Below are 27,678 nucleotides of genomic sequence, written 5' to 3'. Positions count from 1 at the left end.
ACATTGTATTTACAACCATTTACATAGTGTTTACACTGTATTAGGTATTATGAGTAATCTAGAGATGATTTGAAGTATATGGGAGGACTTATGTGGGTTATGTGCAAATACTATGCCATTTTATATAGGGGACTTGAGCATCCATGGATTTTGGTATGGTGTGAAGGGGTCCTGGAACCAATCCCCCTCGGACACCAAGGGACGACTGTACAGGACAGAGTTTCAGATAATCAGGAACGCCTGGGGACTTCCCTCATGGTCCAGTGGCTAAAACTCCGTGCTTCCAATGCAGCAGGCCGGGGTTCGATTCCTGCTCAGGGAACTAGATCCCACATGCCACACCTGAAGATCCCACGTGCCGCAACTAAGACTTGCTGCAGCCATATAAATAAATATTAAGAGGGAAAAAAAGAAAGAACACTTAGAAAAGTTTCAGCACAGAGCTGATAGTAAGCAATGAATATCTCTTACTATAGAACAAACACAGGAACAAGAGAAATAGAGTAGAATTTAACTATTACCTGCTCTGAAAATACAGTTAACACTACTCTGAAAAGGGGAATGAAAGAAGAATATGTAAAGTATAAGAAGCTCACCAAGCAAAAGAATATTACTTGGAACAAAGTACCTGATATTAAATGGAGAGAGAAAGGAGAAAAGCAAGAGCTAAATTCAATATTGTTCATAGTAAGGAACCAATCTATATAACCTTAAATGAATTAATAAGATTAATTTTTAAGGACTTCAGTATAAAACTTAGTGGAGAGGAAAAAACCTTAATAACATATTGAGTCTGTAACTTGTAACTACTACTAATACTCAAACCCGAAAGAAAGTGAACCTCAAGACCTTTTCATAATCCCTGAAAATGTGCCACTACATCCAACTGGCCCTCTGTAGGGATATGGCTGGTGAAGGTGATTATTCCTCCTTTAGAATACAAGAATCTTTGCTAGCATTATGTTTTTCTTCAAATAGACAATTACCTATCTTCTTTTGATCTTTAGGCAAAAGTCCTTGTGTTTCATCCTGTGTACAGAATCAGGCTTTCTTCACAGCAAAGGCAGAGGTTGGTTCCCAAAACTCACTGAAGAAAGAATTCAGTCATATGCACCATTTTGTAATTCACACAGACATTCCATTATTACTACCAAAATTATAAGCAAATTCAGCATCTTCACCAGTGTGATGGTTAATTTTAATGTGTCAGGTTGGCTGGGCCACAGTATTCAGGTATCTAAATCAAGCATTAGATGTTTTCTGTGAAGGTATTTTTCTACATGAAACTAAAATGTAAATCAACAGACAGACTGACTTCCATAACATAGTTGGGCCCCATCCAATCAGTTAAAGGTATTAAGAAAGAGTGTTCGCCCCCCACAAAGAGGCAATTCTACCTTCAGACTCAAGTGGCAACATCAGCTCTTCCCTGGATCTCCAGTCTCTCTATGCACGCACCATTGGTGCTGTTTCTCTGGAAAACACTGACTACAAACAGCAAAGATTCCATCCTAGATTCAGAGGCATGAAATTTTCTACTACTATGATTCTCAACAAAACCAATATAAACTTAGCCATTGATAGCAGGAAAGGGCAACTGGAAGACTCACAGCAGTGATTTTCTAGTACAGTCACTCATCCTTTCTATACTCATTAGTGGCATTCTTCTGGAACCGCAACTGCTTCTGAAGAGGGAGACACTTGATGCTTTCTAATCACATTTCAGAACAAGCAGTTTTTATCCTGGTCACCTCCAGTGGTATAGTACACAAGGCTCTCCTCCATCTTCTGGACAACACAAGGGACTCAAATCTAGCCAGCAAGCATCCCTATTCAAAGTGGCTCCTATATCCTTTAATTCTGAAGAAACACAATCCCTCCTTTTTGCATGGATTTTATTTCCTCACTTTCTTTAAGGGGACTTTAATCATTAATTTTTAAAAATATTTATTTATTTATTTTTGGCTGTATTGGGTCTTCGTTGTTGTGAGCGGGCTTTCTCTACTTGCGGTGAGCAGGAGCTGCTCTTCGTTGCGGTGCGCGGGCTTCTCATTGCGGTGGCTTCTCTTGCTGCGGAGCACGGGCTCTAGGCGCACGGGCTGCAGTAGTTGTGGCACGCAGGCTCAGTAGTTGTGGCGCACGGGCTTAGTTGCTCCGCGGCATGTGGGATCTTCCCAGACCAGGGCTCAAACCCATGTCCCCTGCATTGGCAGGTGGGTTCTTAACCACTGCGCCACCAGGGAAGCCCTTAATCATTAACTTTTGCTGTGGTAAATAATATGCTTGGTCTATTCTAACATTTTGCTTTGTGTTTCTGTTTGCAATACTTTGTCTCATTTCCTCACCCCTTTCTTCCTTTATCTATACAGCTAGGATGAGCAAGGTTTCTTTGCACCAAATAAAGCTTCTAATGGAAGCTGTAGGAATCTATAGATCTTATTTCTAAACTTACAGCAATTACTTCTAACTTCCTAAATATCCTATTTAAATTCCCTGACAGTCCAGTGGTTAGGACTCCATGCTTTCACTGCTGAGCGTGCGGGTTCGATGCCTGGTCAGGGAGCTTCCCACAGCCACATGGCTCGGCCAAAAAAAAAAAAAAAATCCTATTTAAACTTACAATTTTCTATTAAAATCTACAATTAATCAAAACCTATACTTTCCCTTCCCCGGTCCAAGCAAGACTAAAAGTAACAAAAAAATTCTTAGTAAAAGAAGGAAAGAATTTTAAAAACAAACACCTTAGCACCTAGTAACCCCTTCCTGGCCACTTTCACCACACTGCTGAAATTCAGTCTTTTGTTCCAAACTGTTATTTATCTTGCTACTATCTTAAAAATAATTTTCAAAAAACATTTCCTTATTTAGAAGTAAACAAGAGGATTTTTGTTGCTTTCTGCAACATTTATATTTTTCTCACGTACTGGGTTGGCCAGAGAGTTCGTTCGGGTTTTCCCGTAAACCTGAACTTTTTGGCCAACCCAATATATTTGGTCTTTCTAGACATGTCCTCTGGTAAGTCAGATAGGGTTAACAAATGCAAACTCCAAATTCTTGCAAGCCTCAAAATATTATTTTGTTCTCATCCTTGACTTGCCTAGGTATACAAGGCAGGCTCAGATTCCTTTTCCCCTCAGTACCTTTATTGCAAAAAGGTATTTTCATTGTCTTCTACCTTCCAGAGTTGAGAGATACCAGATGCCAATCTGATCCTTGCTCCTTTGAGGGTAACCCATCTTCCTCTTCAAGTTGCTTTTAGAATTTTGTTACTGGATTCTGAAATGTTACCAGGACTTGTGACATATGTTTCTAATTATCCCTCACTAGCACTTGGTCAATCTCTTGAATTAGGTAAAACAGGCTTGAATTTCAGTCTATCTATTGAATACCTTACATAATATTTTTAATTTCTATGAACTGATTATTTCTTTATCTTGAATGATTTTTCTTTTTAATGAACACACCTTCTGATATCTGAGGATAATTTTCACTTTTCCTGATTCCTTGTGAACTTCTGGGTTTAGCCTTGTCTTTGTTGAGTCTGCTGCTGAGTGGCAGCTTTCTTAACACTTGCAGATTCCTGGTTCAGCTGCCCTGTTCCATGTATGACTTTCTTTGGTGCTATCAGTGTTCCTCAGGTGCCTGATGATTCTTGGTGTTCATACTTCAGATGCAAGGAAAGAATAAGTGGTATCTGTAGCTGAGATGTATTTCTTCAGGCCAAGTCAGGGTCCCTGGTGTCTGAGTATTAAGTACAGGTTCTGATAAAGCAGCCAGGACCCAGGGAATTGTGAAGCAGCTGAGACTGAGTAGCAACTTCAAGTCAGGGGAGGTAAGGTGAGCATCTACTGCTTAATGGTTTCTCACCCATAATGATTCAGACGACTGCAGCCAGTCTTTGCTCTCCCTGACCTGAATAGATTCTAGGGGTCTAGTTTGAACATTTAACTTTTTCAACTTTTTGGAGGTCTCCCTTTGCAGCTGAAAGTGGTTGGGAGTTCCTTGGCTTAGCTGAGTTTTTATATAAATCTATTCCCATCTGCTGTATATCTTGCAGAGATTTCTCAGTGTTCTGGTCTGCTGGTAGGATGATCTTTCTACACCAATAACAAAAACTGCAAATTTAATGCAAATTACAATGAAGTACTATTTTCTAACTGCTTACAGAATAAATACAGCCCTCCTAGTGAACAATCTGGCAATCCACTGTCCCAGTAATTCCAGGTCTAGGAATTTATCAAAAGAAAACAGTGGACAAGCACAAAGCTACAGCTACAGTGAAGTTCTGAGCAGTGTTCATACCAGGGAAAACTGGAAATAAAAAATGTTCAATAGGTCTCACTGAATTAATAAGTAATAGTGTATCTATATGATGAAATAACTACATAGCTATTAAAATCACAGAAAAAACATGACATTTTATTCCTTGGCTTGTAGACACATCACTCCAATCTCTGTCTTCACATAGCCTTTTCCCCTATAAGTCTGTGTCCAAATTTTCTTCTTATAAAGACACCAGTCATTGAATTGGGGGACCTCTGTAATCCAGTATGACCGCATCCTAACTTGATCACATCTGCAAAGACCCTATATCCAAATAAGATTACAGTCAGTTTCCAGGTGGACACGAATTTTGGAGGACATTATTCAACTCAGTACATACATCCCTCAGAGTCGTTGCAAGGAATAAATGAAATAATGTTTCCAAAGCACTTAGTACTGTGCATGGCAGGGCACACAGTAGGACACACAATTATCCATACAGATATGCAGAAAAAAACTTTTAAAACATACATTAAATTATTAACAGGTGTGATCTCTGGATGATGGCATTAAAAATAATTAAGTTGTCTTCCTCTGAATTTACCTGTGTTTTCAAATTTTTCTATGACTTAAGTATTTTACTTTCATAGGCAGATAAAACAATTTTTAATTACTCTTAATGCAATGGATGTCCTAATTCTGCAATAAACTATATATAAAAACAGATTTATACATATTAGTGTTATCAATTCCAAATTTTATTTCTGTTGCCTTTTTTTTTACATCATTTCACTAGTTCTAAAAGAAGAATTCAAGGAGATCTAATATAGATACCATTTCTGCCCAATTTATTTAATAAACAACTTAATTTGATCGAAAGGAGGAGGTAAAAAAGAATGAATGGATGGGACTTCCCTGGTGGTCCAGTGATTGGGACTCTGCGCTTCCAAGGCAGGGGGAACGGGTTTGATTGCTGGTGAGGGAACTAGGATCTCACATGCCGCGTGGCGTGGCAAAAAAAAAAAGAATGGATGCCTCAACGAATACTAAAGACAAAAACAGTAATTAGAATATACTACTTTTTAAAATCATCAGTCAAGCTTTCCAATTATTGCACCTTGAATGCCTAAACTGTTCAAATACCCTTGCAGCCGAAGTTTACAAAGAAGAATGTTTAAAAATATTTTTAAACATATGTTAAAATATTAAATATTATTTAATATTAAGTGTAGAAATATGTAAGTTTTTGATAAACTGATTTAAGCTCTTCCAACTATAGCATCTACTAGAAGACAAGGTTTAGAACTTCCCTAAATTACAAGAAATATACTAAGAGTATCTAATATTGGGCAAAATGTTGATAATTGCTGAATCTGGATGATAGGAATTCGGGATTTATTATATACTACTTTATTTTTGTGTGTATTTGAAATTTTCCGTACTAGAAAAGTTAAGAATTATATATTAAACAAACTCTAACATTTTACTTTAATTTCTAATTGCTAATTCAGATTCAAAAATCAGTAAGAAAAACTTTAAGGGGGGACTTCCCTGGTGATGCAGTGGTTAAGAATCCGCCTGCCAATGCAGGTGACATGGGTTTGAGCCCTGGGCCGCAAAGATCCCACATGCCGCGGAGCAACTAAGCCCGTGAACCACAACTACTGAGCCTGTGCTCTAGAGCCCGTGAGCCATGACTACTGAAGCCCGCGCATCCAGAGCCCATGCTCTGCAACAAGAGAAGCCACCGCAATGAGAAGCCTGCACACCACAACAGAGTAGTCCCCGCTCGCCGCAACTTAGAGAAAGTCCACGCACAGCAACGAAGACCCAACGCAGCCAAAAATAAATAAATAATTATATATATATAAAGAAAAAACTTTAATAAAAATTAAAGCTTACTTACATGAGTTGAAATAGTATATATAAAAGCAGACAATAAGAATATGTCAGATTACTGGAAGAAGATATAAAAAGAACACAAACACACGTGTGTCATCTCTGGACAGTTCAATCTAAGAATAGTACAGGGAATTCCCTGGTGGTCCAGTGGTTAGGACTCCTCACTTCCACTGCTGAGGGCCCGGGTTCAATCCCTGGTTGGAGAATTAAGATCCCACAAGCCACACAGCATGAACAACAACAAAATTTTTTTTAATAAATAAATAAGAGCAGTACAAATAAGGATGTGAGATTAATGATTTAAAGCAATGAACTTTTAAAATTTAAAATAACAGTTCCTTTAATATGGTAATGTTGTTTTTTGTTCTCCCTGGATATATTATTTTTAACAGCCTTAGTCTCTGGTATTTTCTTTGGAAAAAAAGTCTAAAATGTTCTTAACTATCATTTACTAGGTAGTCAATAAATAAACAGCAATACTGTAAACAAATACCAAGACACTTCATTCAACTGAAGACATATGGAATTACATAGCCAAGGGCAAATAAAAAGCTGCATCCCGTCAAGATCCAAACAATTCAAGGATAAAAGCAGAGAAACAAGAATTAAACATCTATAATCACTTTCCTTGTTTCTTATCTCCAGAAGCTATAAATGGCTTTTCTTGTAGTTTCAATGGGAGAAAATGGTGACCAAGTACACAGCATCCAATCATCCTTCATTGCTGTAATTTTGTGTACTCATTTCCAAACAACTTGACTTAGTTATCTAACGTGCTTTAAGATATCAGCTCTGATAATGGTCTAGGCCAGTGCTTCTCAAACTTTGGCTTGCATTGAATCATCTAGAGAGCTTTTGAAAAAAGATACCCAAGCCCTGCCCCAGAGACTCTGGGCTCCATTCCGCAGGTCTGGAGAGTGACCAAAGACTTTCTAACAAGCTTCCAAGTGCTACTGCTGCTGGCACCAGACCTTTCTTAGTAGAGCTGATCCAGAAAAAACACTAATTTCTATCCATCCATGTGCCCAAAAAAGATAAACTGAGAGTGCAGAAAATATTTCTGTACTTTGCTCAATACTTTAAATAAGTTCTCAATGTACCATTCCAATTATTTGGTCATCAAGAAAAGAATTCCTAAGAACAAACTAGTGGTTACCAATAGGGAAAGGGAAGTGGGAGGGGAAAAATAGGGATAGGAGATTAGGAGGTACAAACTACTATGTATAAAATAAATAAACTACAAGGATATATTGTACAGCACAGGGAATATAGCCAATATTTTATAATAACTATAAATGGAGTATAATCATTAAAAATTGTGAATCACTATGTTGTATACCTAAAGCTCACATAATATAAATCAACTATACCCCAATTAAAAAAAAATCTGTTTTAAGACCTTTCATCTTTTATCTAGACTCCCTTATTGACTTAAGTTGACTACTGTTTCTCATCAGTAAATATCTTACTTTTATAGTCAATATTTAAAGGCACCATACTTCTTCAAGTTAAATTTTCAACCATTACAATTCTACTATGAACCAGTAAATGACTGCCACACACCATGTACTTTGGTGTATGAATTAATTACTGACCTCTTTCCTTATTCTATTTAGTATTGTGAGATAACAGAAGTTTCCTGACTTTGTGTTCCAGCAGATTTCAAAAGAAACTATTAAGGCAAATAATTATCTTTCTGCAAAATGCATACCAGCAAGTCGAGAGAGAAAAAACTGCTTCTCTAGTACTTGTTGCTTGATAAAAGTTCTACAGCTGATACGGTCATTCCCAGCTTAAACTGGCAATATAAAAACAAGATGGAGAAAGTCAAGTTTTCCATCCAAATCACTATGGTTTTTTCATTATTTTGTCTACACAGTGTACACCCTGAGGATATCAGAGATGTCCATGGCAAACATCCAAATGCCTCAAGGGTCTTCCAAAGCACTAGTCACTTTCACTGGTGTTAATAACAGTTATTGGCAAATTGATTAAAAAGTATTACATATTTGACCAATTTAAGATTGTCAATACCATGGATCATTTAGATGCTTGCTCCAACTGTTATCTAGTCTGTGTGTTTAGGACAGAAATAATATATTTTTCAGATATGAGACAACAAAACATACAGTTCAGGAAATAGAATGTGGTAGTTAATATGGGCTTTAGAATCAGACTGTCCTATTTCTGAATCCTAGCTCAGTCACTTCTTATACGTATGACCTCAGACAAGTTACTTAATCTCTCTGTGCACGGAAGAATTCATGATCCCTACCTGACAGGGATGCCATGAACACTAAATGAGACTACACCAGGGACACAAGGAGGAGGATCACAGTGACAGTTTTATAAGATACTAGTATTGGTATCTTATAAAATGAAAGGAAAACATTCCCTGGAAATCCTCAACTTAGCATGTAACAGCTCATGATCCATTTTCTAAATGTACATTAGTAGGAAATACACCAAAGCCCAGTCATACCTTCCAACAGTACCCTGAAATGTAAATCTATCCACTATTCCAATTAGGAAGAAAAGAGCCAGATTTACATTTGAAAACTAAAACAAAGAATCACTGTAGCTAAATTCACCTTACATGTCCCCCAACTACACTTCCCTTCAAGATGTAACTTCAGTGCAGATTTCCCAAATAACCTCCTGGGAAGCCAGGAAAGGCTTGTCCACCAGCTTGTCCCCCAAACACACCAAGGACCCTAGCCCGCAAGAAGTACAAAAGTGTGTTTCTATTTACTTTAAAAAATGAGAACAAGACTCAGCTACACAACATTTCTGGGTGCAGAGGTACTGCTCCAAGCACTGGAGACCTATTACCTGAATCCCCTAGCACCCACGGGGACGGGAGGTGCCGTTCTCAGGACGGTGGCTCTGCCAGCATTTGTTTCCTGGGAGTTCCTGTGACTCTCTCAAGCAAGCAGAGGCATCTGCACATGGAGTTATTATTGCTCAGTCTCCCTATTCCAAGACGGGAAGCGAGAGGAGGCATGACCACGGGTCAGTGGCTGCACATGAGGAGTCCCGAGTGCCTTACTTTCTGGAGAGCCACAATGGGGGCAGGCAAGGAGAGTGAGGCTCCAGTTCTGCTTTCTTATATTTGTTTGCTATAAACACTTCATCTGTAGAAAGGATTCTATGATAAAAAGCTGAAAACCTTGTTGTTCTAGTCCAACACCATGACTTTACATGAGTTAAGCAGAGCACCAGGCACATGAGGGAACTTGGTAACGCCCACAGCTGAGCCAGTGGGGCTTCCCACTCCAAGGCCAGCCTCTCCAACAGCCATTATTCCCACTCACCCTTCCAAGGACAACTATTAACACCTTTCACTTGTGAAATGTGGAAACTTTTCAGTTTTTTTCCATCCCACCCATCTTCAAATTTGCACTGAGATTAGAAAAAATAGGAAAATGACCGATAACTTTTCCTTTCATTTCAACTTCTCCCTTTTAATATGTTCAAAACGTCTACCCTTTAAGTGAGACAAGCACACCTCATATTAAAGCACTAGATCAAGTTCCCTGTATCATACAACATACAGGATGAGAAACCTTTTAGCTGTACACATATGAACTTCAAAAATTGAACAGGTAGGTATTCAAGCCTTGTGTTTTAGGGGAAAAAAGATGAAGAGTTCCGGTTTTGCAAAGTTAATGTGTAATTTACTTTCATTTCCCACTGTATTTAAGTTTTTTTTCATTACCTTCTATTTGTGCCAAGAGGTGGTGTACCATTTATGGTAATGATATGATAATTAGTGGAGATATAGTACATAAATTATCAGATTACTAGATATGGCAGAAGATGTGAAGGTGATGGGCAAATAAATGAAATTTGAGAAACGCTTTATCAAACCTCAGGACTTGCCTTATCTTCATATTTTTACTTTCCAAGTCATTTCTTAAACTGAATATCACAAATATTTACATTACATATACAAGTATTCATTTAAGTAGAGACATATTTAGTTTAATCACCAACAATTACTAAAAGGCACCTTTATTCATCCAAACTTTCCACAAAAGCCCCGAGGACTCACACTCTTTGACCACTACAGTGCGGTGACCAAGAGGTACAAGCATTTCAATATGAGTAATTTGAAAATAATTGCTATGGGGAGAGTCTTAGGAGGTGCTAGGGTCAAGGAGAGTCTTCCATATTTAACAATCCACGATTAAGACTCATACAATCATAACTGATTTGTTAGAGAGGGTTCCATGGTGCAGTAGCTGTCACTACTGCACAGTAGTGGATACTGTGGATACTTGTAAAATCTATTAAATAAAATACAGTACCAGTGGATATTGTTATTTAAGATAGTATCTCAATTTTCTTTTTGGACATAACTACATTACACACAAAAGAAGATTTCAGGGAGGAAAAAAGTTGCTTCTACTCTCTAGTACCTATAGAATTTAGGATTTATAACACATTTGTCACTTAAAATTATCTTTCAACATACTTATGCTTTCTCTAAATTACAAGCTCCTCATTCATTTGAAAATCTTATAAAGAAGTGAGTGTGCCTGGCAGAGTGCTAGCCAGGTCCTCAATGCACAGGGATTAGATAGCACACCACTACTCAGCATGCAGCAAGGCTATATGTGACGCTGGCTCCTGTGAGGCAAGACCTGCTCATACACGGAGAGAGCCTCACATAGATGACCTCATATCTCATGTAACCAAAGGCCACAGTTTGCTATCTAAAAAGGCAAGTTTCAGAATTGCTTACTTGTGGGATGTCCGTTTCTTCATCATGCTTGCAGATACACCAGCATGGCCTAAAAGAGAAGTGAGTGTGAGTCAACGAAAACTGAATAAAAAATAGTTCAAACTCAGGAAAAAGTTAACTTATGAAAAACTGCTATATAAAGTATGAAGTTAAAATAAACCACAAGAGAATTCCCTGGTGGTTTATGGTTAGGACTCTGCGTTTCCACTGCCGAGGGTCCAGGTTTGATACCTGTTTGGGGAACTAGGATCCCACAAACCACAAGCCGTGGCCAAAAAAACCCACAAACAGCCAACATGTAACAAAACCATTTGTTCACTTATCTTTTAAATAGGAGATATAAGGGATTCTGGGAAGATAAAATGACAGAGACAGCAGTTTATCTCCCTAAATCAGCCATAAAACAAAACCAAAATCACACGGACAAAAACTGCAACAAAAAATGACAATCCTAGTCATAAAGAACTAAAAGGTACAGAACTTGTCTTCCTGCCACAAACAACTAGAAAATGGGACAAGAGATATGACACATCTGGATCCAAATATCAGGACAACAGGCAGCAGAGGACTATGGAACCAGGGAGCAGAAAACCCATGCAGAGGTCCCCACACCAACCAAGTGCATCCCGATAACAACTTGTGGATGATGGTTCATGAAGGGAAAACCAAGAACACTGTGGTTCTGCTACACTGAGAGTCAGATGGGAGTTGCGGAGGGAGAGGTGGCTGGGAGTTGTGGATCTGAGTGCTGGCAAGGAGAGAGATCTCAGAGGGAGCTCCAAACATCTGGAAGGGGAGGGGTGGTCTTAAGTCTGGCTAGATATTAACCTGCAAAGGCATGAGGGTTGTTCAAAGTCCATCTAGCCACCTCTCTGAACACACAGGGCAGTCAGTAAAAACCATAAAAAGATAATCCGTTAACCAGAAGGATGAAGTAGCCCTAAGAAGAAAAGCTGCTATAGACCTATCCTAGCACCTGCTTGCCAAAACAAACTCCAATATTCATTAAAGGACATCAATAAAACCCAGTGCTCCACAACACACTTCAAATGTCCAACACCCCAACTAAAATTATTAGACCTGTGGAAAAGCGGCAGACTGTAACCCCATAACCAAGCGGGTTTTTACCAAAACGATGTAATTAGCAGGCAAGGATGTTAAAAGAACTATTAACAACTATGATCAAATAGCTAAAGGAAGACAAAAACACTTAAAATAGAAAAATGGGGGTGGGGTGGGGAGAAGAGAATAAATAAATGAAACTGGTGAAAAATACATGATCCAAAATGAAAGAAAAAAAAATCACTGGATATGATTAACAGCAGATTAGACCCCACAGATAAAAAACCAGTGAATGTGAGACATGGCAGTAGAACATATCTAAAACAGAACACAAAGGAAAAAACTGGGGGAAACAAACAGCCTCAGTGACTTGTAGGACAATATCAACTAGCCCAACATAAATGAAATGCACTCCATGAAAGAGAGGACCAAGGGGTGAAGGAAGAAAAAGTCTGACAAAAATAATGGCAGAAAGTTTTCCAGATGTGGTAAGTACATAACCATGGAGTCAACAAGCTCAATGAAGCCAAAGTAAGATAAAGACAAAGGAAAAAACCACACCAAGGCACATCCTAATCAAATTTCTGAAAACCAATGATAAATAAAATATTTTAAGCAGACAAAGAATAAAGACACCTTAAACTTAGGGAAACAGAAAATACTAGCTCCAGATTTGTTGTCAGAAACAATGTAAGCCAGAAAACAGTGGAATAAATCTTTAAGGTGCTGCTAAGATAAACAAAATAACCTACCTGTGGATTCAGAATACTATAGATAGCAAAAATCTTTCCAACCCCAACAATATTGATAATTTCATTAAACATAGTCTAAATGAATCAATTAAGAGACCATATAAAGAAGGAAGAGATGATTATTAACATCAGACAAAGTAACTTCAGGACAAAGTTATCAGGGATCAAAAAGGACATTCCAAAATGACGAAAGGATCAATCAAGAAGCCATACCAGGGAGTTCCCTGGTGGTCCAGTGGTTAGGACTCCAAGATCTCACTGCCGAGGGTCTGGGTTCAACCGCTGGTGGGAGAATGAAGACGCCACAAGCTGTGACGGTGCAGCCAAAAAACCAAAACAAAACAAAGAAAGGGAAGCCATAACAATCTTACATGTATATGAACCTAATTATAGAATACTGAAATATATGGACTTCCCTGGTGGTGCAATGGTTAAGAATCCGCCTGCCAACGCAGAGGTCACGGGTTCGATCCCTGGTCCGGGAAGATCCCACATGCCGCAGAGCAACTAAGCTCACATGCCACAACTACTGAGCCTGTACTCTTGAGCCCACGTGCTGCAACTACTGAAGCCTGTACACCTAGAGCCCATGCTCCACAAGAGAAGCCACCATGAGAAGCCCGTGTACCACAACAAAGAGTATCCCTCACTCTCTGCAACTAGAGAAAGCCTGCGCACAGCAACGAAGACCTAACGCAGCCAAAAATAAATAAATAAAATAAATAAAGAACACTGAAATATATAAAGCAAAAACTGACAGAATTCACAAGGAAAAGTGACATACTCATAATTGTATTTAAAAATATGAACGCTTCTCAGTAATTGATATAACAAGTGGCTAGGAATATCAGAAAGGATATAAAAGACCTGAACGTCACAAACAGCCAACTAGGCTTAGTTGACATTTACAGAATGCCAATCCAATATTGTCAAAATAAAGATCTTTTCCAAGTTCACATGGGACATTAACCCAGATACACCATATGCTACTCAGAATACAAACCCTCAATACACTTAAAATAACGTGAAATCATACAAAGTATGTCCTCTAACTATATCAGAATCAAGTCAGAAATAAATAACAAGGTATTTGGAAACACCCCAGTATTTGCAAATTAAACAACAATCTTCTAAAACTTCATGGTTCAAACACAAAATCACAAAGAAAATTCAAATATTTTGAATAAAAATATGAAAATGAAAACAATCTATCAATATGTGTGGAATGATGCAAAAGCATGCTTACTATATTGATCAAAATTCACGCTAAGTAACAAGATCCACCTGGGTGGAGGAAGAATGCTTCTGGGTTTTCTGCAAAGTTCTCTCTCCTTGGCTTTACGTTAAGACATGCAATTTTTAGACATAAATTTCTGTACTTACATAACATTTACAATTCTAAGAAGTTAAATGAAAAAGGAGATATATGGTCAATTGGTCTGTGTAAGATTGTCCATTCTACTTCATAGATAAAAACAGTGAGACATTACCCCAATTGCTCAGAGAGCCATTCTCCCCCACTTTCACCTAGCATGCTTATATATATACAGTGCACGAAGTGGGCAGCTCATACATGAAGATGAGATACAGACTGAACAGAGAGCAAATCTATCCAGAGCATCCCTGGAACATCCCTATGGCTTACAACAGATGCGTATAACGATATAAAAAATGCAAAAGTAGACGTGAAAATACAGGATTCGATCAAGATCTACTGGAATTGTACCTGGTGTCAGGATCCCCTCCTTCCCTTCACCACTAACTATACAAGGAAAGGGCAGCTGACGTTAGCATTTGGTACACCCCCGGCCTAACACCCACACGGCTCCCTGCATCCTAGACACTTAACAGGCCCCAGACATCGCCACACTCCCCACAAAGCTGACTTTCCCATTTAGATGAGTACCGTGACAAAAACAATCTTCTGATCAATCAAGAAAAGGTAAGCCGTTTGTAATTAATCCTTAATTCTTAAGTATGAATGGACAATGAACAATAGTCAAACAAAACAAAAAAACAAACAAAAAACCCAGTGGTATGAGAAAGATAAAAATAAGCATCACTGTTTGTAGTTCCAAGACCTACGAAGATTAAATAAAAGAACTGGTATCCTCAGGAAAACTGAAGATACTATAGTCATAAAATGGGAACAAGTGGCTATAAAAAGGGACAACAAGAGCTCTTGAAAATTAAAATAAATGAAGAGAGAGAACTTTCCATTTCCAGTCCGGTATGTTAGGAGCTTGGAAGTTATCACTCTGTCCTAACAAGGGCTGAACAAGCTGAAAAATCAACAACTCTTCTTAGATTGGTGAGAGAAGTGAGGTTACAAGGAATCACTGTCCCCAAAATTGGAGACACAGACAAGCAGATACAGAGAATCACAATTCATGGTAGCAGAATCCTCTGCAGGAACCAGTACCTGGGTAGGAAAACCTGAAAGGCAATTGACTAACTGCTAGAGGCTTGATGTGGACAAGTCTGAAAAATAAAAACTCCAGGGGACCTAGTCATGGGAAGGAAGGGGCTCCACATATTTTTAAGTTTTACCTCCAGAAGCACCATCAGGTTCTCACAGTGAAGAGCAGAGAAAAACCCCCTTATGCTTTCAGCAGAGGGAAGGGAGAAGTACCCTTTTTGAAATACAGCAAAGTATTATGTTCTTAATAAGGCCTGCCCTTGAGAGAAACTATTTTATTGGAGCCTTACTGTATCAGGGCCTAAGTGACCAGAGGGAAGGGAAATACCCAACTCCAACTCTCTAGCTGTCCCCTGGTGTGACAGGTATTTCAAGGCTCAGCCCCCTAGCCACCCTGTAGGACACAAGAGGGGAGGAAACTGAGGAGCACAAGTGAAGGTCACAGCCCGGTGAGGCAGACTCACTGAAGACTAAAACCTCATCACAGAACTACATAGTGCATCTCTCCCTCCCACACCACACCACCATATCACTTAAGGCTCATTTACCAGAGCTCCTTTTACCCAGAATATCATGTCTGGCTTTCATCAAAAACTGTGAGGCACAGTTTGAAGAGACAGAGCAAATACCAGAATCGGACTCAGATATGGCAGTGATGCTGGAATTATCCAACTGAGAACTTAAAATAACTATGAATAACATGCCAAGGGCTCTGAGTGGCTGAACCACACTGACTCTTCTTTGTCAACTCCTTCTTAGGCCCTCAGTCCCACCCCCTCTCCCCTTTCTGCATGACTGAGCTTGAGCTTATTCACAAGAAATGCACCCAAAGCAGGTAAGTTTCCTATCAACTCTTACCCTTGCCTTTACCTGATATGAAAACTGGGAGAGTATATTTTGCTGATGCAGATGGTTAGTGGACATGAGACCCCTGGCGGGGGGAGGAAAAACCCCAGTCCCATCTGTGTGGGTGTGCTTCTCCCTTAGTAATCAGATTCCATTTTTAGCTTTGGCTCCTTTAAATCCCCCTATACTCCTTTTGGTGGTATGGAGTGCAGCTGCAAACACCTATGGATGGTCGTCCAGCTGATCCTGCCTGTGTGTAAGTCACCCCACAATAAACTTCATAATTGCACTTTATGACTGCTTCACTTTTTAGTCTCAAAGACTAAAAAAATTAAAGAACCATATAAATGGACAGATATTCCATGTTCATGGATAGGAAAAACCAACACTGTCAAGATGTCAGCTCTTCCCAACTTGATCTGTAGATTAAATGCAATCCCAATCAAAATCCTAGCAAGTTATTTTGTGGTTATCAACAAACTGACTCTAAAGTTTATATGGAGAGGCAAAAGACACAAATAGCCAACAGGATATTGAAGCAGAAAAATAAAACTGGAGGACTGACATTACCTGACTTCAAGACTTGCTATATAACTACACTAATCATGACAGTGTGGTATCGGTGAAAGAACAAAGAGATCAATGGAACAGAATAAAGAGCCCACAAATAGTCACCCATAAATACAGTTAACTGTTCTTTGACAAATGAGCAAAGGCAATAAAATGGAGAAAAGACAGTGTTTTCAACAAATGGTGCTGGAACAACTGGACATCCACATGTAGAAAAATGAATTTAGACACAGATCTTATATCCACCACAAAAATGAACTCAAAACAGATCACAGGCCTAAATGTAAAACAAAAAACTATCAACTATAAAACTCCTAAAAGGTAACATAGGAGAAAATCTAGATAACCTCAGTTATGTTGAGAACCTTTTAGATACAATGCCAAAGGCAAAATCCATGAAAGAAATAATTGATAAGTTGGACTTAATTAAAATTTAAATCTTTTGCTCTGTGAAAGACACTGTCAAGACGATAAGAACATATTTGGGAAAGACATATCTGATAAAGTACTGTTATCCATAACATAAAGAGAACTTTTAAAATTCAGCAATAAGAAAACAAACTGATTAAACAACTTTTAAAAATTGAACCAAAAGGGCTTCCCTGGTGGCGCAGTGGTTGAGAGTCCACTTGCCGATGCAGGGGACACGGGTTCGTGCCCCGGTCTGGGAAGATCCCACATGCCGCAGAGCGGCTGGGCCCGTGAGCCATGGCCGCTGAGCCCGCGTCCGGAGCCTGTTGCTCCGCAACGGCAGAGGCCACAACAGTGAGAGGCCCGTGTACCGCAAAAAAAAAAAAAAAAAAAAAATTGAACCCAAAACCTTTACACCTCACCAAAGATACAGAGATGGCAAATAAAAGTATAAAAAGATGGTCTATATTATAAGTCATCAGGGAAATACAAACTCAAAACAATGAGATACCACTAAACACACCTATCAGAATGGTGAAAATCCAAAATATGTATTGATAACACCAAATGCTGGAGAGGATGTGGAGCAACTGGAATTCTCATTCACTGTCGGTGGGAATCCAAATTTGGAAGTTTCTCACAAAACTCTTACCATATAATCCAGCAATTATCCTCCCTGGCACTTATCCAAAGGAGGTGAAAACTTACATCCACATAAAAGCCTGCACATGGATGTTCATAGGAGCTTTATACATAATTGCCAAAACTTGGAAGCAAGCAACAAGATGCCCTTCAGTAGGTGAACGGATAAATAACTGGTACTATATCCAGACAACAGAATATTATTCAGTACTGAAAAAAAAAAAGCTATCAAGCCATGAAGGAATTTTATGACTCCAACTATATGATATTCTGGGAAAGGCAGAACTATGGAGACAATAAAAGGTCAGTGGTTGCCAAGGGTTAAGAGGGAGGTAGGGATGAATAGTTGGAACACAGGATTTTCAGGGCAGTGAACCCATTCTGTATGATACTATAATGGTGGATTTGTGTCATTATGCATTTGTCAAGACCCACAGAACATACAACACCAAGAGTGAACACTAAGGTAAACTACAGACTTAGGATGATGCTGATGTGTCAATGTAGTACCTTCATTGGTAACACATATATAATTGAGTGTGGGATGCTGCTACTGGGGAACACTGGGGAGAGATGGGGGGTATATGAGAAATCACTGTACCCTCCGCTCAATTTTGCTATAACTTAAAACTGCTCTACAAAAATAGTCTATTTTTTTAATTCTTTAAAAAAAATAAAGAGGTACTAGACTTATTCTTTGACCATCAACACTGGGCTAGACAACAAGAGGTAAGTGATGCCTTCAAAACTGAGGTAAAATTATTTTGAATACAGAACTTGTAACCAGATAAATTACCAACTGGCATTTACAGTCATGTACGGGCTCAAAATTTAAACCTTAAACAAATCTTCTCTCAGAATTATTGGAGGATACTCCAGAAACTGAGAGAAAAGCACTGTAAACACAGAGGATCTGAGAAACCATGTTAGAAGTTCAGCGCAGCTTCTGAGAAGTAGGCTAAGAGACCCATACAGATGGGAGCAAGAGACAAGGGACTCAAGGATGATTTTCTCCAAGAAGCTGACTCCACACAACAGAGAGTATAAGATAAATTACTCATACCACAGACAAAAGTTAATATCTCTGACATTAAAAGAGGTTCTGAAAGTAGAGAAGAAAAAATGGGTGAGATAAGAACAGAAAAAGGTCAAAGAGGCATTTACAAGTAACACAAGATATGCAGCCTCACGCATACAACTACAGAGATACCATTCCCACCCATCAGATGGACAAAAATCTACACTGCTGACAACATACAACGCTGGTGAGACTCTGTGAGAAACACATATTACTTGCTAATAGGAATGCAAAACAGTACAGAGCCCGTTGAGGGGAATCTGGTGACATCTCACAGAATTACATACACATTTAAGATCTGATTCAGTTCTACCTCTAGAAATCTATCCTAATGGCATTGGCAAGACAAATGGACAAGGCTATTCATTGCAGTTATTATTTCTAATAGCAGAAGAGTAGAAACAACCTAAATGTCCAAATAACTGACTACTGAACAAACTAATTTGGTACACCTGCACAATGGAATACTGTTCAGTTGTAAAGAGTCATGAGCAATTTCTCTACATACTGCTAAGAAGAGGTCACCTATACATACTGTTAAGTGGAAGAAGCAAATAACAGAAGAGTAAGTAGGTGTGTATATATTCACTGGGCACCAATGTCAGTTAGTTGTCAATGGTGGGTTATATCACCCATCTGAGGATCACAGATTTTCCAGTGGAAAACAGAACAAGACCCTTTATTAGGGAGCTGCATCTATTTGTTGATTGAAATGAGGAAAAAAGCCTAATTTACAAAATAAACTGTTCAATGACTCACCAAACCACTACTTAAATTGTACTAAACCATGACAGGCAAGTAAAACTATATACACTCAAAGTGTTTTAACAAGCTCATTCAGACACATGTTCCAAAATAACCAACTTTTGACTTAACTTTGCATGGACTCAGATGTTCCAAGGATAAAGACCAATGTCTGTTCCAGCAACTCATTTGGATTAAAAATACCAATCCCCCTACACACCACACTCATTGCCTCCAATCCTATTAACTCACTCATTCCTCCCCTGTGAGCACCTTTCCCTCTTGTGAAATTTCCCTGGGAGGCTGTCAAGGTGACAGTCTCCCTGTTGATCAGCAATTTTAATTAGCCTGGCTTTACATGACCAGCAGTCGTCTCTGGGGGGGTGCCACTTCAACAAACAGAAAAAGAGTATGACTTTATAACTTTAAGGGAGAAATCAGGAAATCTGAGAGGTATTAAATACTCTCATCATACAAGCAGGAAATCTGAAAATCCATCTCTAAAGAAAACATTCACAAGAGAAAACATTCACAAATAGAGACGAAAAGCAAAGAGACACTAAGACAATCATAAGAGGCAGAGCTAATTCAAGAAAGGCTTTTTAAGAATGCAACTTACAGGGGCTTCCCTGGTGGCACAGTGGTTAAGAATCCACCTGCTAATGCAGGGGACACGGGTTCGAGCCCTGGTCTGGGAAGATCCCACATGTCGTGGAGCAACTAAGCCCATGTGCCACAACTACTGAGCCTGCGCTCTAGAGCCTATGATCCACAATTACTGCGCCCGCATGCCACAACTAGTGAAGCCCACGCACCTAGAGCCTGTGCTCCACAACAAGAGAAGCCACTGCAATGACAAGCCTACACACCGCAACGAAGAGTAGCCGCTGCTCGCCGCAACTAGAGAAAGCCCACACGCAGCAACAAAGACCCAATGCAGCCAAAAATAAATAAATTTAAAAAAATTAAAAAAAATAAGTTTCTAGAGAAGAGGGGAAAAAAACCACTGGACACATACAAAGGTTCAGAAATGAAAATGGCATACAACTTCCCCAAATAGCAACACTGGATCTCAAAGACAATGAATGGAGCAATGCCTGGAAAATTCTGAAAGAAAAAGTTATTTCCAACCTAGAATCTTTTCCCTGCCAAATATAAAGCATGAGAGTAGAATAATAACAATGTTGATACAAGGTCCAAAAAACCTTCCATCTTCTATGTGCATTTTAAAAAATTCTTATTAGAGACAATTTCAGGAAATCTGAGAAGTGGAAAGTAAAGAATATGAATGAATCACTATACATTCCACTTGCAGCTTTAACAATCAACTCATTCACTGCCTACTCTTGAAACTTTTGAAGACGTACATGCTTTACCCAGGCAAGAGTACACACTAAGAGACAAAATGCATGGGAACCAGGAGGAAAGGAGAATCTAACATACAAAAGAGGAAAAAGAAATTCCAAGGATGACAATGTTGCAGCAGGTCGAGAGAATAATCAACAGATGAGAAAAGGACAGAAGGCACTAGGAAAAAATCCTCTAAGAAAAACACGGACAGATGGATTTGGCATGCAGGAAATTATACTGAGAGGAGCTTTATAAAGCTGTTGGAGGGTTTAAAAGACTTCAACTTGCAAAGAAACTTAAAGAAATAGAAAAAAACTAAAGCAATCACTAAACTCCAGGAAAAATGTGCAGAAAAAAATAATCATACTGCATTACTTGGCTCAAAAGTTCAGTACTTATGTAGTAATCATGATAGAAACAGTAAGTACCATTTTAGCCAAAACTTAGAAGGCTAAAGAAGTAGTAAAATTGTCCCTGTTTGCAGATGACATGATGCTATATATAGAAAGTCCTAAAAGATGCTACCAGGAAACTAGTAGAACTCATCAATGAATTTGACAGTTGCTGGATACAAAATTAATATACAGAAATCGTTTGCATTTGTATACACTAAAAACAAAATATCAGAAAGAAATTAAGGAAACAATCCCATTAACCACTGCATCAAAAAGAATGTATCTAGAAATTAACCCACCTAAGGAGGCAAAAGACCTGCACTCCAAAGACTGTAAGACACTGATGAAAGAAATTGAAGACAAAAGATATACTGTGTTCTTGGAATGGAAGAATCAATATTGTTAAAATGACCATACTACCCAAGGCAATCTACAGATTCAATGCAATGCCTATCAAATTACCAATGGCCTTTTTCACATAACTGCAACAAAAAATTTTATTTGTATGGAAACACAGAAGACTGCCAATAGCCAAAACAGTCTTGAGAAAGGAGAACAGAGCTGGAGGAATCATGCTCCCTGACTTCAGACTGTACTACAAAGCTACAGTAATCAAAACAGTACGGTACTGAAACAAAAACCGACATAGAGATCAATGGAACATGATAAAAAGCCCAGAAATAAACCCACGCACTGATGGTCAATTAATCTACGACAAAGGAGGCAAGAATATACAGTGGAAAAAAGACAGTCTCTTCAATAAGTAGTGCTGAGAAAACTGGACAGCTAAATGTAAAACAATGGAATTAGAACATTCTCTAACACCATATACAAAAATAAACTCAACTGGATTAAAGACCTAAATGTAAGACTGGATACTACAAAACTCCTAGAGGAAAACATAGGCAGAACACTCTTTGACATAAATCACAGCAGTATTTTTTTGGATCTGTCTCTTACGGTAATGGAAATAAAAGCAAAAATAAACAAATGGGACCTAATTAAACTTAAAAGCTTTTGCATAGCAAAGGAAACCATAAACAAAATGAAAAAAGACAATCACGGACTGGGAGAAAATTGCTGCAAATGATGCTACTGACAAGGGATTAATTTTCAAAATACACAAATAGTTCATACAGCTTAATATCAAAAAAACAACCCAATCAAAAAATGGGCAGGGCTTCCCTGGTGGCACAGTAGTTGAGAATCTGCCTGCTAATGCAGGGGACACAGGTTCGAGCCCTGGTCTGGAAGGATCCCACATGCCGCGGAGCAACTAGGCCCGTTAGCCACAACTATTGAGCCTGCGCGTCTGGAGCCTGTGCTCCACAACAAGAGGCCGCGATAGTGAGAGGCCTGCGCACGGCAATGAAGAGTGGTCCTTGCTTGCTACAACTAGAGAAAGCCCTCGCACAGAAATGAAGACCCAACACAGCAAAAATAAATAGTTAATAAACTCCTACCCCCAACATCTAAAAAAAAAGGGCAGAAGACCTCAACAGACATTTCTCCAAAGATGACATACAGATGGGCAACAGGCACATTAGAAGAGGCTCAACATGCATTAATTAGAGAACTGCAAATCAAAAGTACAATGAGGTATCACCTCACACCAGTCAGAATGGCTATCATCAGAAAGTCTACAAATAATAAATGCTGGAGAGGGTGTGGAGAAAGGAGAAAAAGGAACCCTCCCTACACTGTTGGTGGGAATGTAAACTGGTACAGCCACTATGGAGAACAGTATAGAGGTTCCTTAAAAAACTAAAAACAGAGCTACCATATGATACTGCAACCCATGCACCCCAATATTTGTAGCAGCACTAATTATAATAGCCAAGACGCGGAAGTAACCTAAATATCCGTCAACAGATGAATGGATAAAGAAGATGTGGTATGTATATACAAAGGAATATTACTCAGCCATAAAAAAATAAATGAAATAATGCCATCTGCAGCTACATGTATGGACCTAGAGATTATCATACTAACTGAAGCAAAGAAAAGTATCATATGCTATCACTTATATGTGGAATCTAAAAAAATGACACAAATGAACTTACTTACAAAACAGAAATAGACTCACAGACATAGAAGACAAACTTATGGTTACCAAAGGAGACATAATGGGGGAGGGGGATAAAATAGGAGTTTGGGCTTAACATATACACACTACTATATATAAAATAGGTAAACAACAAGAACCTATTGCATAGCAGATAGAATGATACTCACTATCTTTTTTAAAAAAAAAAAATCTCATTTATCTGTCTGTCTGTCTATCTGTCTGTCTGTCTATGCCAGGTCTTAGTTGCGGCAGTCAGGATCTTCGTTGCAGCACACAGGATCCTCAGTTGTGTCAGGTGGGATCTTTTAGTTGTGGCATGCAAACTCTTAGTTGCAGCATGTGGGATCTAGTTTCCTGACCGGGGATCGAACCCAGGCCTCCCGCACTGGGTGCGTGGAGTCTTAGCCACTGGACCACCAGGGAAGTCCCAATATAATCAATATCTTGTTAATAACCTATAATGGAAAAGAATCTGAAAAATAATACATACATATGTACATGTATACATACACAACTGAATCTGTTTGTTGTATACCTGAAACTAACCCAACATTGTAAGTTAACTTTATTTCAATAAAAAAAATTAAATATTGACATCGTTATTAAAAAAAAAGGTTAACGGGAGAAAAAAGATGTTACGTGAAAAAGCCGTCATCCTCCACAGGTTTCAATACATATCTAAATTTTTCAGATCAAGAGAAATTTGTGTACTCATTTACAAATTTTGAAGGTAAACATCAAAATGAATGGAGTGCCTACTTTTTGATATAAGTCTTCGGCACTACTTGACATTTCACCCATGAATTTTTATTGATTTGATAAAAGTAAAATCAAGGTTTTAAAAATATTTGAATATAGCAAAAATAGTTGTTAATCTGAGTATTAGGCACATGGATATCTATTACTACCATTCCCTGTACCTATCAGTATAATGTCATAAAAGGAGAAAATTTGCAACCTTTGGTAAACTAGTAAAAATGGAGGCTAACTTTACAGGAAAAAAAAAATATGAAAAAAGCTTTACTGTAAAAAAGGACTTGCTTCCGAACGTCATTAGGTATATATAAACTACCACTTTAGTAACCAATTAAATTCCAACACATTTGTATAAATAAACCTAAGTTATTTAAAAAATAGAAATCCCTGGAACTTCCCTGGTGGCACAGTGGTTAAAGAATCTGCCTGCCAATGCAGGGGACATGGGTTCGAGCCCTGGTCCAGGAAGATCCCACATGCCGCAGAGCAACTAAGCCCATGTGCCACAACTACTGAGCCTGCACTCTACAGGAGCCCATGAGCCACAGCTACTGAGCCCACGTGCCACAACTACTGAAACCTGTGCACCTAGAGGCCATGCTCCTCAACAAGTGAAGCCACCACAATAAGCCCGCACACCACAAAGAAGAGTAGCCCCCGCTCGCCGCAACTAGAGAAAGCCCGTGCGCAGCAACAAAGACCCAACGCAGCAAAAATTAAATAATTAATTAATTTAAAAAAAAGAAATCCCTAATATGTTGAACTAGGTACATAAAGAGAATGTAGAAAATTCAATTTTCAAATTTTTATTGATCACTCACACCCTAATGTCAAGCACTGTCAGGTATTAGGAATTGCTCACTGTGGTGGTTTTAAAACATGACCACAATTCTGACACTTCTCCCATGGAGCAGAGTACATGCCCACTCCCTTGAACCTGGGCAGACCTCTGAGACTGCTTCAATGAACAAAATGCAACAGAAGTGAACCTGTATGACTTCCAAGGCTCCAAGAGAAGAGACCATACCACTGTGCCTGTTTCTCTTGGGATACTTGCTCCGGGAGCCTTCATGTAGTAAGTCCAGCTACACAATGGCCCACAGAGGAAGAGAAACATCCTAGGAGCCTTATCCACTGAAGGCCCCCACTTTAGCCTTTCAGATGGCACCAAACTAAGGGCATAGCCGAGCCACCATATCAACTCTGGAATGCCTATTTGGGCTTCTTGCTGCATGAGAAAAAGAAACCCCCTTTGTGTGTGAATTTTCTTTATTTGTAAATGGGCACATTTGTTACTGATACAGGGATTTAAAAGTAACAAAGCCTTTGTCTATGTTAACAGGGAAAATGATTAAGACTAGTTTATAAGTAATACTGATCAAGGGATCAGTATCTCTCTAAAATAGAGTATAATACACAACAGTGAAAAACAATAAATGACCCCAGGGTTTCATATGTTAAAATATTCAACAATAGGCTGATTAGAATTTACAGAGTACCTACTTTGTCTTTAGCACTATGCCATATGCTCTAAAAAATATCAAAGAGTTAGAAAATATAAGATCAAAGAACTGGCTAGTATCAGACAATCTCTCCCTTAACAGTAACATCTCTTGGTTTAGCTCCTTCAATTACTTATACCATACTACACATCACTTTAATCAATTCTTTCTGCTAAGAATATGACTAAATCAGTGAAGAAAATAGGAGTGCTGAATTTAGAATGGTGTGCATAAAAAGAACTTGAGGGTACGAATTACTATTTCAAATGACAGAAACATGGGGTGTTCACTGATCAACAAAAACTTGACAGCAATTTTTGCAACTAATGAGATGGAATAAATATTTCGTTACAAACAGTATGATCAACAAAAAAAAAATGCTTTTTGCAGAGCAGCTATAATGTGCCAGGCACCTACCTAAACACCTGACAACATAAACACATTTATTCTTCATAATAACCCCAATAGATACATACCATAACAGTCCCATTGTTTAGATGAGAAAAATCAAAGCTTAAGAAGATACAAAATGCACCAACGTTTATACAGCTAATAAAAGAGCAGGACAGAGCTGATGAGCCGGTTGGAATTTAAATAGTAACCTCTCAGGTGACTTATACTTCAGTCAGTCACCACTACTGCAAGTTAATCTTACTGACAAATATTTAACAGTTAAATCAATATTATCTTTACAAGAGAGGAACTAAAATCAAAGAGAAAAGAGAAACTTAAAAATCTTAATCCCTGTGGCTCTTCTACAAAGGAATTCCAAACACTACAGTTAATAAATAAAATAAATTCTAAATCACATAGCAACCACTTGTAAGATTAATAGTAATTTTCCTAGAATTCTCAGATTCATTTATCAAAGAACCTTAATATGTTATGACAGGTTTTTTCCAATATTCAAATGTATTTCTGGAATGGAGAAAAACATAAATCTTAAAGAAAATACTACTTACCTATTTTATTTTGTAGCCTATAAGATTTTTAACCTTTGTTTTTAGGGTGGACAAAAATCATGCAAAGTCTAAACTTCTAGTATCGGCTGTGTGCCACAAAAATAAAAATTAATTTCTATTAAATATTCATTTCATTTCCATACATTTCATTCCAGTAAAGTTCTTTCAAATAAATACACAAAAAACTGAGCTTACCTTTTTCCCTATAAATATCCTAAATCTCACTAAATCTAATACTCAGCTAGTCATCTCACTTTCACATCTTCTTTCAAAAACAAATGATAAATCCTTTGTTTACTATAATCCTACAAGTATTTACAATTCACTTGCTGTATTTACTGGACATCTATAACTTACTGCAAGAGACCACAGGAAAAAAAAATTAATATGATCCCTACCTTTCAAAAACCTAAACCTGTTTCTTTCACATGTGTATGTGTTTAAAATACTGGAAATCACAAAGCTTTAGGAATAGCAAACCACTAGGAATTACATGAGAGCATTTCTCATTTTTACAACTGTTTTAAATTTATTGTACTAAAGTGTAGAACTGCACTGCCTACCTGCATCAGCTCTGGACCGCTGGCCAGGTGTCTTCCCGAATGGGGTCTTCATTCATCTGTATTTAAGTGAGCAGCAGAGCTGCTGGACTAGGGTGAAAATTCAGTATGCTCCAATTTGAAAGTTTTCACAGAATTTCAATGTTCTTGTTAATCCATCATCCCAAGCGCTTTTTTTTAATAAGTTCAGCAAAAATACGTGAAATCCAAAGTACTCTGTAAGACAGTGAAATAATAGTTCATTACTAGAGCATCACAAAAGCAAACTACTCCAAGTAAGCCATCAAACATGACAAATTTTAAACATAACATCAGCTAAAATACACTTTGCCAGGAAGCAATTAACTTTACTTCCTCAGACCTCGGTGCCAAGGACAACACAGAGAAGCAGGAGAAAAGGAGGTACTAGACCCCTCAACAAGGAAAAGTGCAGTTCCTCACGGGTCAACTGAACATAATACAGCATCTGGCTTCCGGCTTCCCCCATTGTATCCCAACCCATTTTGCTGGCAGCCAATCCATTTTGCTGGCAAAAGTCAGAAAAGGGTAGACACTGGCATGTCAGAAAAGATTTAGACTGGCAGGTCCCATATTCTTGATGGGACACAAAAAGACCCAGCAAGGCACTGGAGCGGGCAACAGAGGTGTG

The 27,678-nt window shown here is 38.5% G+C and overlaps 1 protein-coding gene across 1 annotated transcript in view; it reads right to left on the bottom strand.

Annotated features, from left to right (window-relative positions):
• SPIN1 (spindlin 1) overlaps positions 1 to 27,245 on the bottom strand; it is a 42,290-nt gene extending 15,045 nt beyond the window's left edge. Inside the window, exons 1-2 of the mRNA XM_024731937.1 lie at positions 27,033 to 27,245; positions 10,913 to 10,961 (exon numbers count right to left, since the gene is read on the bottom strand). Coding sequence (XP_024587705.1) covers positions 10,913 to 10,961; positions 27,033 to 27,084 — 101 coding nt within the window. The 5' untranslated portion in view covers positions 27,085 to 27,245. The remainder of the gene's footprint in view (positions 1 to 10,912; positions 10,962 to 27,032) is intronic.
• Between the last annotated feature and the right edge of the window lie 433 nt (positions 27,246 to 27,678).

Source organism: Neophocaena asiaeorientalis, unplaced genomic scaffold (assembly GCF_003031525.2).
Source record: "Neophocaena asiaeorientalis asiaeorientalis breed wild unplaced genomic scaffold, Neophocaena_asiaeorientalis_V1.1 scaffold160, whole genome shotgun sequence".
Lineage (NCBI taxonomy): Eukaryota > Metazoa > Chordata > Mammalia > Artiodactyla > Phocoenidae > Neophocaena > Neophocaena asiaeorientalis.
Note: the sequence above shows the minus strand (reverse complement) of the source record. Positions and strands in the feature narration are given on the sequence as shown.